Below are 15926 nucleotides of genomic sequence, written 5' to 3'. Positions count from 1 at the left end.
ACTTTGGCATTTTCCAATTATAGGTCAGCCATTCTGTATTACAGAACAGTTTCTAATATGGGTTTGTTAACGGGTAATTTGTTAAAGGCAATTTTCAGGGAAAAGTAAAATGAAAACTTTCATATGTATATACAGATGAGCACATGTTAAAAGAGCTCATTTTACTCATATAATAGGGAACCAGGCAGATGTTATAAGATTCAAAGGAAAAGTCGAAAGAACACAAATTTATGTGGAGCAAAGGAATGTTGAGATGAATTGCAAATAGAGACAAAACTAGTTTTGTACCAGCGGGGAGAAAGTCAACTAAATCACTATCTGACAAGGAAAAAAAGATGTATATATTTATACACACACACACACACACACACACACACACACACATATATGTGTATGTATACGTATATACGTATGAGTATATATGTGTATATATATCTCAGTTACTACAACTTATAAAAAGTTATAAAATAGCAGCTCAAAAACAACAGGCTAGAATCTGATAGCCCAGAAGAATCTGGTATAGGAGGTCTGGTCCAGAAAGTATCCAGCTATTGGTAATATAATGAGAATAGTTTGCATGACATCGATGTAACCAGGTAGCCAAGGAGAGTGGACTGGAATGCACATGCGTGAACAATGTCGACGTCACTGTACTAGTCAGTGGGGTGCTAGATGCCATTGAGTGAGCATGTGTACTGTGTGGCCATCACATTCAAAATGACTGAGCGAGTGGAGCGACAAATCTGCATAAAATTTTGTGTTAAGCTTGAACATTCCTCCATGGAAACTATTCGGATGATTCAGAAGGCTTTCAGGGACGATGCAATGAGTGCAGTGCAAATAAAAATGGGGCACAAACACTTCAAAGATGGTCGAGGAGAATCTGTTGAAAGTGATCCACATTCTGGAAGGCCTGCAACAAACAGAGCACCTGAGAATGTTGAACATGTACGGGCTGCAGTCAACAAAGATCAGTGACTGACAGCTGACAGTGCGAGAACTAGAAGCTGATCTGGGGATTCCAAAAACTACTGTGCCCGAGATTCTGATGCAGGATCTTGGCATGAAACACATTGTGACAAAATGCGTTCCTCAGCTTCTGCTAGCAGAGCAGAAGGAACAAAGTGCTACATTTACTAATGACTTGCTTCAAACCGCCACTAACGAACCAGATTTCCTCAGGAAGGTCATAACTGGAGATGAATCATGGGTCTATAGCTATGATCTAGGAACGAAGGCCCAGTCATTCCAATGAAAGTCACCTGGTTCTCCAGGCCCAGAAGAAGGCATGACAAAGTTGCAGCAAGATCAAGACCATGTTAACTGTGTTTTTGGATTGGGAAGGTGTTGTCCATCACAAGTACGCTCCTCCAGGCCAAACAATTAATAAGGAGTACAACTACTCCATTGTTCTTCATCAATTGAGAGATGCAATGCGACGGAAATGGCCACAACTATGGGCAGCTGGTGATTGGCAGCTTCGTCATGACAACATGCCTGCCCAGGTGTCATGTCTTGTGCAGTTTTTTTTTTTTTTTTTTCCCCAAAACATCAAATCATCCAAGTGACTCAGCCCCCGCTACAGCCCAGATTTGGTGCCCTGCGATTTCTGGCTTTTCCCCAAACTAAAATCACCTTTGAAAGGGAAGAGATTTCAGACCGTCAATGAGATTCAGGAAAATACGATGAGGCAACTAGCTAATGGTAATTCCAACAAGGGATTTTGTAGACTATTTTGAACAGTGGAAGAGATGCTGGGAGAACTATGTAAGGTCCCAAGGTGTCTACTTTGAAGGGGACTGAGGCATCATTGTCCTGTGTGCAGTGTTTCTTGTATCTTGTATCTTCTTCAATAAATGTCTCTATTTTTCATATTACATGGGTGGATACTTTCCAGCCAGACCTCATATTAATAGGTACTGCTTAGTTTTATATTTGAAACACAACATTTTTTTCCTACAGGTTTGTCCAGTGTTTCCTCATAATCAGACTCATATTCCATTTGGCTGGAATATCACAGATGCTCATGATTTTTTTTTTCATGATGGCACATGCTGCCTCTTTGTCTTATTGCTGGTGTTAACTTTGACCGCTGGATTGAGATAGCACCTTCCAGATATCTCTGTTGTAACATTTCCCCCACCATTGTAGTTAATTCATAAAAAATATATAAGGAGACACTTTGAAACTATGTAAAATCCCATTTCTCTCCCCAATTTCAGCCCCTCTCCCCCCAGTTTTGGCACTGATGTTTATTCTCTGAATTAATTATTGTATTACTCTGATGATTTCGAATGGGGAATTTTCTAATACTATCATTTCTTGTACATTTATTAGTTGACTTTCTTTTGTAGCAAGAGCTTTATTTTATTCACTTGAATATGTATTTTTCATGGCCACTGGGGCTGGCCCATACCACTCCCTGAGAGCCATTTTTGCACAACTCTTGCGAGCTCTGTGTCCACTGATGTCATGTTGGCACTTTAAACTGACCATTGCAAGAGCAGTTACACCATGGAAACTGGAAAATGGTGCACATCGGATTTGTGTGTGTTTTCCCCAGAGACCTGGTTTTTAAACCTCAGCATATCGCTCTATATAATGTGGACTCATTCCTTCCTGTTTTATTCAGTGGGCTATAATCTATCACAATTATTATTTATTTTGATGCTCAGCTTGTCCCAGATTTGCCTGTGGGAGCTCCCTCAAGCTGACCTCTGTGTACTTTTGACCTGTCTCCCATCATTTTTTAAGCATTCCTTTACTTTCTGGCTCAATTAGATGTTCCAGGATTACCCAGATCTTGCCTTGCCCTAGCCCTGACATGACCCAATTCTCCAAGGAGCCCTGGTTCCTTTTAGTGGAGAGTAGTCTCTGGCCCGTCTGTGTCCCCAGGTTCTGCTCAGGCCGGCCTCACCCTGGCCACCAACTTCTTTCACTCTGCCCAATGCCTTTTTGATGAGCAAAGGATAGAAAATAACAGGTATTTTTTTTTTAAAGGCAGGTGGGGGGTAGAGGAAGAGAATGATCTCCTTATATACATTTTTTTGACACTCTTCATCCACAGTTTTACCAAAGACTAGATTTAGTCTTCACATGGACATTTGGGTTTCTGAAGTGGTTACCTTTTATGTGGTTGAGAATGTGAAACTTCTGAAGAGCAAAACCATTCATCAGCCATTTATCGAGTCCCTACTCTGCATGTGGCAGACATTACACTGGCTACTCATGGTGCAGAGCCCTGGGCCTCAGGGAGCTAAAAGGACAGTGAGTGGCCCAAGGCTTCTAGCTGTGGCGTGCAGGTGCGGGTGCCACCCACTTCTGGCCGGGGAAGGGAAATCAGATGCCAGAGAGGCTTCCCAAAAAAGCCTAGAATGAGGGGAGTTTGGGGGTGGGACTTAGCTAGGTGGACAAGGAGGGGAAGAATACCTAATACAGAGGGAAGAGCATATTCAAGGCAGAGACATTGGCAGACTTGGGGAATGGGAGGTGGTGTGACCAGGTAGAAGCACTTGTTCCTTTATCTCCTTGAGCTTGTGTTTTTTTTTTAAAAAAGCACAATTGTCATTTCTTGAAGGCAGGTTTGTCTATTCCAGGCTACCATCCCAGAGTTCCAGTCTTGGAGTTTAACACTATTGCAGAGACATTGGAGTGTCTTCCCTAAGAAGAAGCAATCTTTATCTCAAGAAAAGAGAAAGTAGAATTAGTAAGGCATTTTAGCAAAGATAGATAATAAAATATTTTTTCATAGTCTAGTGCTTTTTGGCTTAACTTTTCTTGTTGAAAATGTGTTCATTTTTATTGCTAGGGGTCCCCCCTTCATTGAACATCTATCCATTTTCTTCCAAATGGGCTGTTCTTACTGCTTTTACTCATTAGCAAATGCAATAGGCTGGTGACAGTAGCTGAATCCTGGTCTTGTGATTATTTCTTATCATTACAAAACACTAGTTTATTATTATATTTTGAAATGGATAAACTTCTTTTACTTCACAGCATTGTATCTGTCCTATATCTAATTTAATCCTGAGTTTTCTTCAAGATATGTTCTTTGTGTAAAGATGATTGTTTTCAAACATGTTCCTCACTTGGTTGTTTTTAAATTTTGCAGACGATACCAGAAATTGCAGAAGATTATGAAGCCTTGGTAAGAATTTATGATAGTATTGATGACTTAACACTTTCTTCTTCTCTGCATAATTACACCCTGTCCTCTGACTGATTATATAACTATGCATCTAGATATTTTGACTAAGTGATTTATTTTTTTTTGCTTTCTGTTTGATATTCTTATATAAACGGGTTCTTTAAAAATTCATTTTCCTTTTCTTTTTGATTTGCAGTAGAAAGAGTGTTTTATGTTTGTAACCACTAAATGATCACATCAGCATTGCTATTTACTCCTGGAGTAATGCAAAACATAATTTTATGTATTACTTTAAGCAAAACTTTCTTTTTTGTGGCCTATGTGATGTTCAAAGTCAAAAGTCTTTGATTTTCTTCAATGGCTCAGAAAGAAAAAGATCCACATTTAAAAAAAATATTCAGGATTGAAGTATGGAATGAAAATTATTTACTTTGAGCCTGGGAAAGTGTTCGATCACCTATCTACTAAGTGAATTGCATGATAATTATGTCTGGAGATCTCAGAACTTCTTTCTTAGAGTTTTCCCTTGGAAGTGCCTTTCTTATCCACTGAATGGGTGAGTCCAAATATGATCTAACAAACTCTTTGAAGTAAGCTGAACAGATTTCCACGGTGCCAAGCTGTTAAGCAGATAATTTCAGTTTGAGAAAGAAGACTGAACAGCATCTCAAAATGTGGACCCTATTTTTTAAGCCCTCAGAAAAAAATCCGCATCCACTTCAATGTACTGTAGTATGATACCAGTCTCAAATCATTCATCTTTCCCTATTCCTCACACATAGAAAAAGTATTAGTTGCAGGAACTCTTCTGTTTATTAAATTCTAATAAAGTAGAAAGCAATATTGAGTTTCTATGGTAAAGTTTCTTAATTTTTATTTTGATATATTTAATACAGTAGAAGCACTTAATGGTAATGGCAGTAGAGCCATTTTTTTTTTATGAGACTTAATCTATCCTGGGCACTGTCTCAGTGTTTACACTCATCATTTCTAATCCACACTTACACCCAGCAAACAAGATCAGTATTTTCTGAGTGCAGAAGTTAAAATCACATGGACGAGCTGCAATGTGATCCTATTTTCTCTGTCAACCTTATACAATTTGCTAATGTAGAGGAATTTGGGGCTCTGAAGCCAAAACGTCTCCTTAAAACTTCGTGAATAGTTTTAATCTTTTGGTATGTAAGGATGCTGGACAGTTTAACTATGGTTCATGATTTCCATTTATTAATCATAGACAAAAATCAATGGTTAGGGTCTTGGTTCTGGTAATGGCAGAGTAACATAAATCAGACTAACGAACATAGATAACAATTATAAAATCTGGACAAAATACTGTAAACTAAACATCTAAAAACAACTCTAAGAAGGGACTGAATAGCAACCCAAAGCAGGCAGAAAGTAGAAGGAAGTCAACTCTTTTTTTTGGGACAGAGTCTCGCTCTGCTGCCCGGGCTAGAGTGCCGTGGTGTCAGCCTAGCTCACAGCAACCTCAAACTCCTGGGCTCAAGCGATCCTTCTGCCTCAGCCTCCCAAGTAGCTGGGACTACAGGCATGGGCCACCATGCCCGGCTAAGTTTTCTATATATATTTTTAGCTGTCCATATAATTTCTGTCTATTTTTAGTAGGGACGGGGTCTCGCTCTTGCTCAGGCTGGACTCTAACCCCTGAGCTCAAGCAATCCGCCCACCTTGGCCTCCCAGAGTGCTAGGATTACAGGCGTGAGCCACCGTGCCCGGCCAGAAGTCAACTCTTAAAGGAATAGATGGGCCTTTGGTGAGATATGTGTGTTTGCAGCTTTTTGCTTGAGAATATGTGCTCATCCAGGTAGGATGGGGTAGCAGAAAGCTTCAGACTTTAGTAAGTTACTAAGAGGACATAGTTTAAGGCTGGCAGAGCAGCTAAATAATTAGGAGAATTCATGAAAGAAGGGAAGCTCAGAGGATGTGAGGCCCCACAACTACATATAAACTCTGCCCAAATCCATTGCTCATCACTGAAGTGTGAATGCACATGTGTATATGAAAACCCCCGGGGCTGTGGTAAAAACAGCAACTGGAAATGGAAAGTATTGAACAGAGACATCAGCTGTCACTCACTGCAGAGTTTGGAGTGTAATTTCCTGTTAGAACAAAAATCAATGCTCTTCAAGGGAACAAACCTGAATGCTGAGCCTTGGCTATGTTATATTCACAAAGTTTAGTGTACAGTAAAAAATCACTAGGTGTATAAGGAAATAGCAAAAGAAAAGCCATAGTTAAGGGGGAAAACAAAACACGTAGTAGAAACTGACTCTGAGATGACACAGATATTGGTATTAGTAGATGAAGGTTTTAAAACAAATTTTATAAATATGTTAAAAGACTAAAGAAAAGTATCAGTGTAGTGAATGCACAGATGGAGAATCTTAACAGAGAAATGTAAACCATAAAAAATAATCAAAGACAAAGTATAAAAATGAAAAGTACAATAGTTAAAATGAAAAATTTACTGTGTGTGGGTTAAAGATGGCAGAAGAAGAGACAGTCACCTTGAAGATAGATCAGCGTAAATTATCCAATCTGTAAAATAGATAAAATGAATAATGATAATAATGAAACTGAGTAGCTTTATTAATATCAGCTAAAATAAGACTTGAAGACAATACATTATCAGAGATAAAAAAGGGATACTTAACAATAAAAATGGTCTACTCATTAGGAAGACATAAATCATAAAGGTATGCCTGTAATAATACAGCTTCAAAATACAGAAAGCAAAAATTGATAACTAAAGAGAAAAATAGACAAACTTGTCATCATAGTTGAAGATTTTAATACCACTCTCACCTGATAGGAAAACTAGGCAAAACCAGGAAGGATATAGAACATGTGATCAGCACTATCAATGGTCTTGTCTTAATTGTCATTTATAGAACATTACACCCAACAACAGCAGAATACATTTTTTTTTCAAGTACACATGGAATATTCAGCAAGATAGACCATATGCTGGGCCATAGCAAGTCTCAAGAATTTCCAAATGATTGATATTATATACATTACGTTCCTTGATCACAAGGACATTCAATTAAAAATAGATAACCATAAAGTAGCTGAAAGCCTCAGAAGTTTAGAAATTAAAAAACACACCTCCACATTACCCAAGAGTCAAGGAATAACCCAGTTGAAATGACTAAATATTTTTAACTTTGTAATGAAAACATACCAAATTTGTGGATGAGGCTAAAGCAGTGCTTAGAGGGAAATTTATAGCCCTAAGTGCCTATATTGGAAAAGAATAGTTAACAAAAATAATGATCTAAGTTTTTACTTAAGAAGCTATTAAAAAATGTGAATAAAGTAAGTAGAAAAGAATAAAAGAATTAAAAGAGAGAATAAAAAGAGCAGCAATCAATGAAATAGAAAAGAGACAAATAATAGAAAAAAATTAAAGCCAAAAATTGATTATTTGAAAATGTCTATTAGGTAAAAAAAGAAGAAAGAAATCTAAATAGCAACACCAGTAGTGAAAGAGGGGATATTATCACTATAGGTCATGCTGACATTAAAAGGAAAATAAAAGAATATTGTGAATAATTTTATGCCAATAAGTTTAAAATATTAGATAAAAAGATGAAATGGGCAAAGGAGATAGAAAACAGAAATTACCAAATGTATCGGCTGTGGATACACATGGTGTTGATCTCCTTTCAAGAAAAAAATTGCCAGTCAGCCATGTGAAATTCGGTTAGCTGATGGCTTCCACTGATAGCACATTAAAAATCATCTTAATAGAGAAAAAGCATTTTATAAAATCCAATATCCTTCGTGATGTTCTCAGCAAGCTAGTAATAGAACTTCTTCACCCTGATAAAGGCATCTATGAAAAACCCATCATACTTAATGTTGAAAGACTGAATGTTTTCTACCCTAAAGATTGACAAAAAGGCAAGTATGTTTGCTTTCTGCACTTCTATTCAGCATTGTATGAGAATTCTTAGCCATTGCACTAAGTCAAGAAAGAAATAAAAAAGCATAATATCAGAAAGGAAGTTGTAAAACCATCTCTATTCATAGAAGACATTATTATCTACATAGAAAATTCTAAAGAATCTTCAAAGAAACTACTAGATATAATTGAATTTTGCAAGGTCTCAGGATACAACATCAATATATAAAAACTGATGTACTTTTAAATGTTAATAGCAAACAACTGGAAAATGAAATTTTAAAATTTCCATTTATAAAGTATTGAAATCATAATTTATTCCTGGGAATAAATTATGATTTATTTTTAGGAATAAATTCAATAAGAGACATGTGATATCTGTTTACTGAAAAATAAATAAATGGCCGAGAGGAATTAAAGAAGAACTAAATAAGTGGAGAGATATACCATTTCATGGGTTGGAAGACACAATATTGTTAGGATAGCAGTTATCCCCCGATTAATCTCAGGTTCAATGAAATATCAATTACTTATTTTTAAAAGAATTACAAGTCAATCCTAAAATTTAAATGGAAATATATAGGGCCTAGAATAGCCAGAATAGTCAACAACAAAGTTGAAGAATTTCATTAATTGACTTTAATACTTATTATAAAGTCAGTTATCAAGACAGTCTGATATTGGTATAAGGAAATAGACAAATAGATCAATGGAATAGAATAGAGTCCAGAATCAATATGCACTTAAATTTCCAACAAAGGACCCAGAAGAATGTTTGCTAATGTAAGTCATGCTGTGATTTTGAAGGCTAATGGGAGTGTCTAAAGAGTGACTTAGAAATCCAGACCTTTCAATGTATATAAATTTTAACCGCCCGCCCCCCCAAAAAAAGAGAAAATACATGGAAAAACTCAAAGGGCAGGGAAGAATTATAGCCATTAAATTTGGCAATTAAGGATCTATTCAGTACAATTTATTGATGGCTTTAAAAGTGGCCTTTATTTTCATCTTTTCTCCAGTTCTTTATTGGGCATGCCACTCCATGGAGGCATTTGGAAACACTATTCTTTTATAAGATTAGCAGCATAAATTTACACGCTTGTGTTGAGATTGGCTGAATTTTGTTGGAATGAAGATGGTCTCTACTAAGTTGATGAGAAACATTTATTTGAATCATTCCAGCACACATGGTGTGTTGGCTGTGACAGTGGCTCTCTACCAGCATGTAAAGTTTGCAGTTGACTTAATTTGTGGCAGTCAGTACTGCAAAATCTTTAGCCTAACACTTTACAAAAAACAAATAACCCAAACAAATAAAAATGTTCCTGAATGTGCCATGCGGTTCCTTTGTATCTGTAATTCTTTTGGCCTTGATACTCCATACCCAGCATTGATTTCAGAGGTTCTCCCTTGGGAGCCTGAATCACTCCTCCAGGAGTGGAAATAAACATCTGTTGTCAGGGTTCAGTAAGATCTCTTGTAACCACCTCATTTGAAAGAGGTGATTGAGTCTCTTGATCTGGAACGTAATACAATTTTAGCATGGCCGTCTTTTCCTTGCACCTCAGGATTTGAAGTTGAATTTTGAAAGAGTTTTCCCTCAGGGAAACCTACTGTGTCACCCAGGAACCAGTAATAATGAATTACATATGTTATGCATGGAATATATACATATATACAATATATACAGTATTATATATGTATATTTTGATATATGAATGTGCACTTTATATAAAATATTATTACATAATATATAATGTATAACAGATTATAATATATTAACATAATCAATTCTTTCTTTCTCTCTGTCATGTTATTAGATAGACCCAGATAACTGTCCTTCCTCTGAGCACCTTGGTTGCTGTCTGCTGTGAAGGTTTTCTCTCACTTCCCAATCATTTGCACTAATGGGTAGCTGAGTAGCACAGCTAGCTCCATCTGCAGTCTGAGAAACGGTCCTCCACCTCCTTAAAGGCTATAGAGATTGAAATCCTGGCCCCCAAACCTCCTTGCAGATTTGAAAGCCCAATAATACTCTTTCGCCTTCTCTCCGTATTTTTCTCCAAAGTCTTTGCAGCCTAGAGGATTCTGTAGACAGAGTTCTGGAATATTTTAGAAGTTGACTGTGCCCAGGTGTTCCTAAGGCCATTTGGATTAGGGTTCTGTTGAGCAGGGAGCTAGGGAGCAAAGTCATTTTGCCTTCATTTATTAGAGAACAGAAATATAATGTATCTTTTGCTTTTAAAGCAGCTAATGAAGACTAGTGCTGTCTGCATTCCCAGTCCTCAGGTAGCTAACTGGGAATGCAAGAAGGGTTTGGAGCTCGCAGTGTGTGTTCCTCCGCAGCTGCCCACTCCACTGCTTGTTCTGCTGCTGGTTCACTGAGACCGGTTTTTTTTTTGTGCTATTTAGGGGCCTCCCATGGTGTGTGTGTGAGAATCTTTTAGCATTTGAGGTGTTTTAGCATGCCAGGCATAAACAAATGCCAACTATTAGTTATCATTTGGTTGTTTTTCCTCTTTTTAAGTAAATAAAATAAATGAGCTAATATTGCTTACTACTAATGCTATGCATTATTATGTGATAATGTTTTCACAGTAATACTAATGCCTACCCAGTCTATTAATAAATCTCACTAATTGCTTTTATTACCTGGTTCATATTTTCTAAGGCAATTTTTTTTTATTTCGTTCTTTCTCTCTCATTTTTTTTTTTTGCAATCAGATATTTGGATTTTCTTCTGACTCATTGTCTGTAGAATCATTCCAGAATTTTTATTTAACCTTTCTTGCTACTCTTTTTAACTCATTTTCACCTTTCTACTTTTTTGTTCTTTCCTTCAAGTAAATTTGCAGTTTCTGGTTTGTAATTTCTTTCTGAGGCCTGATCCTTTGATGCCACCTAGGGGGCACCTGTAAGATTGGTATTGCCCGTGTGCGGCTCTGGAAAGCCAGAGGTATTAGCTGGTTTCTGTCTGGCCCGAAAGGTTTGGCTTTCCTTGCATTTATTTTTTTCTTTCTTAAGAACCGAGAATGCTTGACACAATGAAGGCAAAACATTTGAAAATCACGGGCTTTCATTCATCTTTTAAAAATATCACGTTTGCATAGTGATAATAGCTAACACTCACAGGCTGCTTACTATTCGCTGCACAGTGGTCAGAGAGTTTTAAGTATGTTACCTCGTTAAATTTCCCAAGAATCTGAGTTAGGAATCGCTACCACCACCATCATTGTCATCATCCCTGCTTTTAATAAACAAGGAAACTGGAGCATGGAACGGTAGGGTAACTTAGAGCTGGAAAGGGAACTTCTGCTCTTTGACTCCAGAAACTGACTTGGCTGTTTCTGTCTAGTTTGTCAAATTCTCTCTGGCCCCAGAAGCTTTCAGTCATTGTCCTTCCCTGAGAACCGCTTCCCCTTTTATAGGTTCCTTTCAGTGTCACAACTTCTGAACTGATGCAGAATTTCAAAGGTCATTTTTGAAGCTGGGTTGAGTAGAACAGTGGGAAGAAGGAAAATTAAGATGCTATTTTGAAAGAAATGAGGATCTATTTTCTATTCTATTAATTGAAAATAGATGGGAAGATTCAAAGTAAATATGTTAGGAGAGTTGGTAGGGTAGCAGTAATGGTATCAACCTACAGATTAAATCTCTGAATAACCGACTTTATTTTTAAAAAACTGAGCATAGGAATCAGTGCTATTGCATAGTGCAGTGTAGAAATCCTGATTGGCATAATATAATGTAATTTAAGAGAGATGATTTATCTTGAGGGTTTTAAGTTAATATTTATGCTGATGATAATTTATGATAAAGGTGAGTATAAAAGATTCTGAGTGTCTAAGTGTCTGTTAAAGTGTTGTTTTCAAAGCAGCAGATACTGGGATATTGTCTGGTAAGGGTCCCAGATGGAACTGTTTTAGATGGATGCTTTTATCTGAGGCCCCCAACCTCTGTTAGGATTTCTAATCAACACATTAGACTCTCCCTACTGCCTTCTGAATACCAGCAAGTATTATGGTCAACAAATGTTATATGGAGTCATTATCTCCATAGATATTCCATAAAACCTATTAAGTAAAGATAAAATGCTGACCAGTGTAACATCCAAATGAATGTGTTTACTTATGTATGTATTTGTGTCTGTGTATGCATTAAATACATAGAGTATATACAGACCATTTAAATCCTTTCCAAAGTGCTAATTCACTTGATAGAATTATTTTTAATCTTCCGTATTGATGCCTGTGGATAATAAAAGGAGTACATTGCCCTCTCTGCGCCGCCCTAACTTTGATTCATGAGAGGCTTTGCTTTACGCTATCGTTTCCTGAGTGCTCATAGGCCACACACTTTGCTAAGTGCTCTACCTCTACCGGCAGCCCTGTGGTTAAATAGTGTCACTACCCACTTTTTCAGCTGAGAAAACAGAGGCTCAGAGAGGGTGAGTGAATTGCCCAGTATGACACAGCTGGCCACAGTGAGAGTCCACGTGAGCCCAGGTCTGCTTGGCGCTGAAGGCCCGACTGACCCCGGCGATGCCGCCTGCCGCTTCCTGTCGCTCATGTTCGCGAGGAAGTCGTCTGTGGCCCAGCAGCTTATCCCCAGCATCTTTTCAAATCCTGCCTGTGTTCACTTTTCCAGAGCTTTCTTGCTTCTGTGTCTTGCCTCATGCTCAGCCTTGGGGCCCGTGACTCTCGTGTCTCCTTCTGTTTTGCAGCTTTGGAGACATGCTGTCCTTCACCCTGACGGCCTTTGTTGAGCTGATGGACCATGGCATAGTGTCCTGGGATACCTTTTCTGTCGCGTTCATTAAGAAGGTAAGACGGATTGTGCTTCCCTAGCCTTAATTTGCTTCCTTCTTTCATAGATAGTTTTCTCTGCTTTGAGGATATTTTATAACTGTGTCCTTTGTTTCTTTTATGTTAAGAGGTGGGTGTGGTTTTTGATAGTATTATGGATGTGGGGGTCAGGATGCCCAAATTCTATATGAAAATGATATTTTGTCCCCATAGGGATTATAAGGGACTGCGTATGAGAACCCATAGCTCTGGGAAATCAGTGTGTCACATTGGTAATAACCGCACATGTGTCTGCTGATTCCCTGTGCATGACTCTGTTGGTCTCTAGACCTTAGTGGAGTTCTTACTGTCCTTCTGAACCTTCCATCCTCAACCTGGTGTTTGGGGAAAGGGAGCGAGGCAAGGCATACCGCCTGCCTACACGCAGAGGTTTGAAGCAGGGGTGTATGAGAAGGAGACATGGCAGGGGCCCAGGTGTCTTAGGCAGAGGAGCCTGCTGCAGTCATGGCATGGGGAATGTCTCAGGCATCAGCCACTTCTGCTTCCTCCTTTGGGAGGGACCTAACAAAGGGGGACCCGATGTGACGGAGAGAGCAGAAGAGCCTCCACCGTTCCCTGCAATTGAGGTGAAATAAAGAGAGGTCTGGAAACTTCTGTTTCCATTCTTCTGACCCAAAATAATTAATTCTGATCCTGAGACTCTTAAATGTAGTATTGAGTCATAGATGGGTCTTATTTATTAATGTATTAATTTATTTTTCCTATCTTTGTGTTGGTGAAATGGTTTATAAATTTACCGGCATCCCCCTCCCCCACTACTGTATTAGGAATAAAGAGATGTTTGGAATTCATAAATGTATTTTATAAGTATAGATTACTGGAAAGGGTTGTCTAAAATAGAGAATTTGAGTGAATCTGTGCAAGCTGGAAAATCAAAGCAAAGTCCAGTAATATTCACTTGACGTTTTTAAACCTTTTATTTGGAAATAATGGCTAACAAGGAAACGTTGCAATAATAGTGCAGCATTTCCTATATCACCTTCATCCAGCTTCTCCTAATGTTAATGTTTTGCATAACAATAATGCAGTTATCAAAACTAAGCAAAGTAGCATTGGTACAATACCTTCGTTTGATTGCACTTGTTTTTCTTGTTTTTCTAAAGTCTTTCTCTGGTTACGGATCTGATCTAGGATCCCACATTGAATTTGGTTGTCGTATCTCCAATCTGTGACAGTCCCTCAGTGTTTCCTTGTCATTCATGACTTTGACACTTTTGAAAGGCACTGGTCAGTTGTTTCGTAGAATGTTCCTCAATTTGGATTTGACGTAGGTTTATTTTATGGTTAAATTAAGGAAGTTTTATGCAGTTTTGGCAAGGACACTGCAGAAGTAATGGTGCATCCTTCTCAGCACATCCTAACTGGGGTCCTTGATGTTGGCCTGTCTTCTCAATGGTGATGCTGCCTTCAGTTAGTTGGTTGAGGTGGTGTCTGTTGGGTGTCCCCACTATGAAGTTACTGCTTTTCTTTTTGAATTAATCAGTATCTCAGAGGAGATGCTGCCTTGAATTGAAGGGCATAAGATAGCCCAAGTCTGTCGAATGAGGGGTTGAGATCAGAGGCCCCCCCAGGTTGAACTCCCGCACTACGTTGCATGTTTATTTAAGATAAGAACTGAATGGAAACCTAGAGCCTTCTCGACACACCCCTGAATCCTCTTTTCTCATTTAAGTCCATAAAGCCAAACGGGACAACCAGGTAAAAGGCACACAAAAAAAGGAGGAAGCCTCTTTTTGCCTATATTTGTTAGTGATATGAACTGCTAAACTGAAAAAGAAACTATTACAGATGAAAAAGCCAAGAAAATTCTGATGCATTACAGACAACCTTCCTTTGGTGGTGGCAGGGAGTGTACATGTTAGATTTTGAGAACAGAAAATGAATCACTGTATTCTCTCTGCCTAAGTTCGAGAGAAGCAAGTCCAAATCTGAAGATACTGGGGTTTGTGGATTTTTTATACTGAACAAAAATTTTAACTCTTTTTGAATTGATAGCAGGCCTTCTTTTCTGCATCCAAATTGCCCTGCTTGTCTGTTATTACAGCCTCTTTTGCTGCAGAATGTAAAAACGATGTTGTGCTGAATGTGAATTCCTTGAAATTATGTTGTCCTTTCACTGACATTAGCTCTTTTGATTCCCCACAGCAATCCTTTCCAGAGCAGAACAGACAGTCTTGTTATTTCTGGTCGGGAGGCGGGATGTGGTGGCTCGCGGAGGTTGAGTGAGGTCACGTAGTGAGTGGGGCATCCTTGGTCGCATGGTTTGGGGGGCTCTTTTCCCAGTGGTCATGCACCTGTGATTTCCAAGTGCAGAGAGTGGTTCCGGGAGCCTGGTTTAACCAGCCTTTCCCCTTGCGCATCCCTCCCTGACCTTACAGGTGGAGTTAAGTGATTTCTCCTGCTCTGTTCCCCTGGGGTCTCCCGTATGCCCCTGCTTCGGCACTTACCACATTTCTGTGAATTTTTTGTTCACTTGACTGTCTCTCCGAATAGACCATTAGCCCAAGAGGGCAGAAACACGGCTTTCTTCATGACTTTATCATCAGGGCCTGGCACGGAGTATGGTCTTAATACATTTCTGTGAAATGAATGAATGAAATTTGCTTAAGAAGCATTAACAGCAACAACAAAAAAACATAGAACTTGAAGAAGAGAAGGAATACAGGGGTACTGTATTTATGTACATTTTAAGTAAAATTTCAGTTATGAGTGGAAAGGAATTACAAAGCTGTGTTTCTTTAAATGATGTTAGTAGTGGTCGGAGAGAATTGATAGTAATTTAATTTTTAACTGCTTAAGAAAATGGGTTTGATTCACTGCAGTTAAATCAAGAATCTTATTAAATCTATAATAACAAAGATAAGCATTTAAAAAATTAAATATTTTTTAAAAGCAACACATTTCATTTTTTCTATGCACTCCTTCCCAGTTATTATATTTTCATTGCATTGCTACTTAGAGATCCCTTCTATGAATTTAAAAA

General features: G+C 38.3%; 1 protein-coding gene across 5 annotated transcripts in view; it reads left to right on the top strand.

Moving 5' to 3' along the window:
* Nucleotides 1–15926, top strand: part of ELMO1 (engulfment and cell motility 1) — a 503740-nt gene that overhangs the window by 173323 nt on the left and 314491 nt on the right. For all 5 annotated transcript variants that reach the window (XM_045564710.1, XM_045564711.1, XM_045564715.1 and 2 more), the window contains exons 7-8: nucleotides 4112–4147; nucleotides 12802–12901. In XM_045564710.1, coding sequence (XP_045420666.1) covers nucleotides 4112–4147; nucleotides 12802–12901 — 136 coding nt within the window. The remainder of the gene's footprint in view (nucleotides 1–4111; nucleotides 4148–12801; nucleotides 12902–15926) is intronic.

This window comes from Lemur catta, chromosome 11 (genome assembly GCF_020740605.2).
Source record: "Lemur catta isolate mLemCat1 chromosome 11, mLemCat1.pri, whole genome shotgun sequence".
NCBI lineage: Eukaryota > Metazoa > Chordata > Mammalia > Primates > Lemuridae > Lemur > Lemur catta.
The sequence above is the reverse complement of the archived record's forward strand: the minus strand, read 5'-3'. Positions and strand labels throughout refer to the sequence as shown.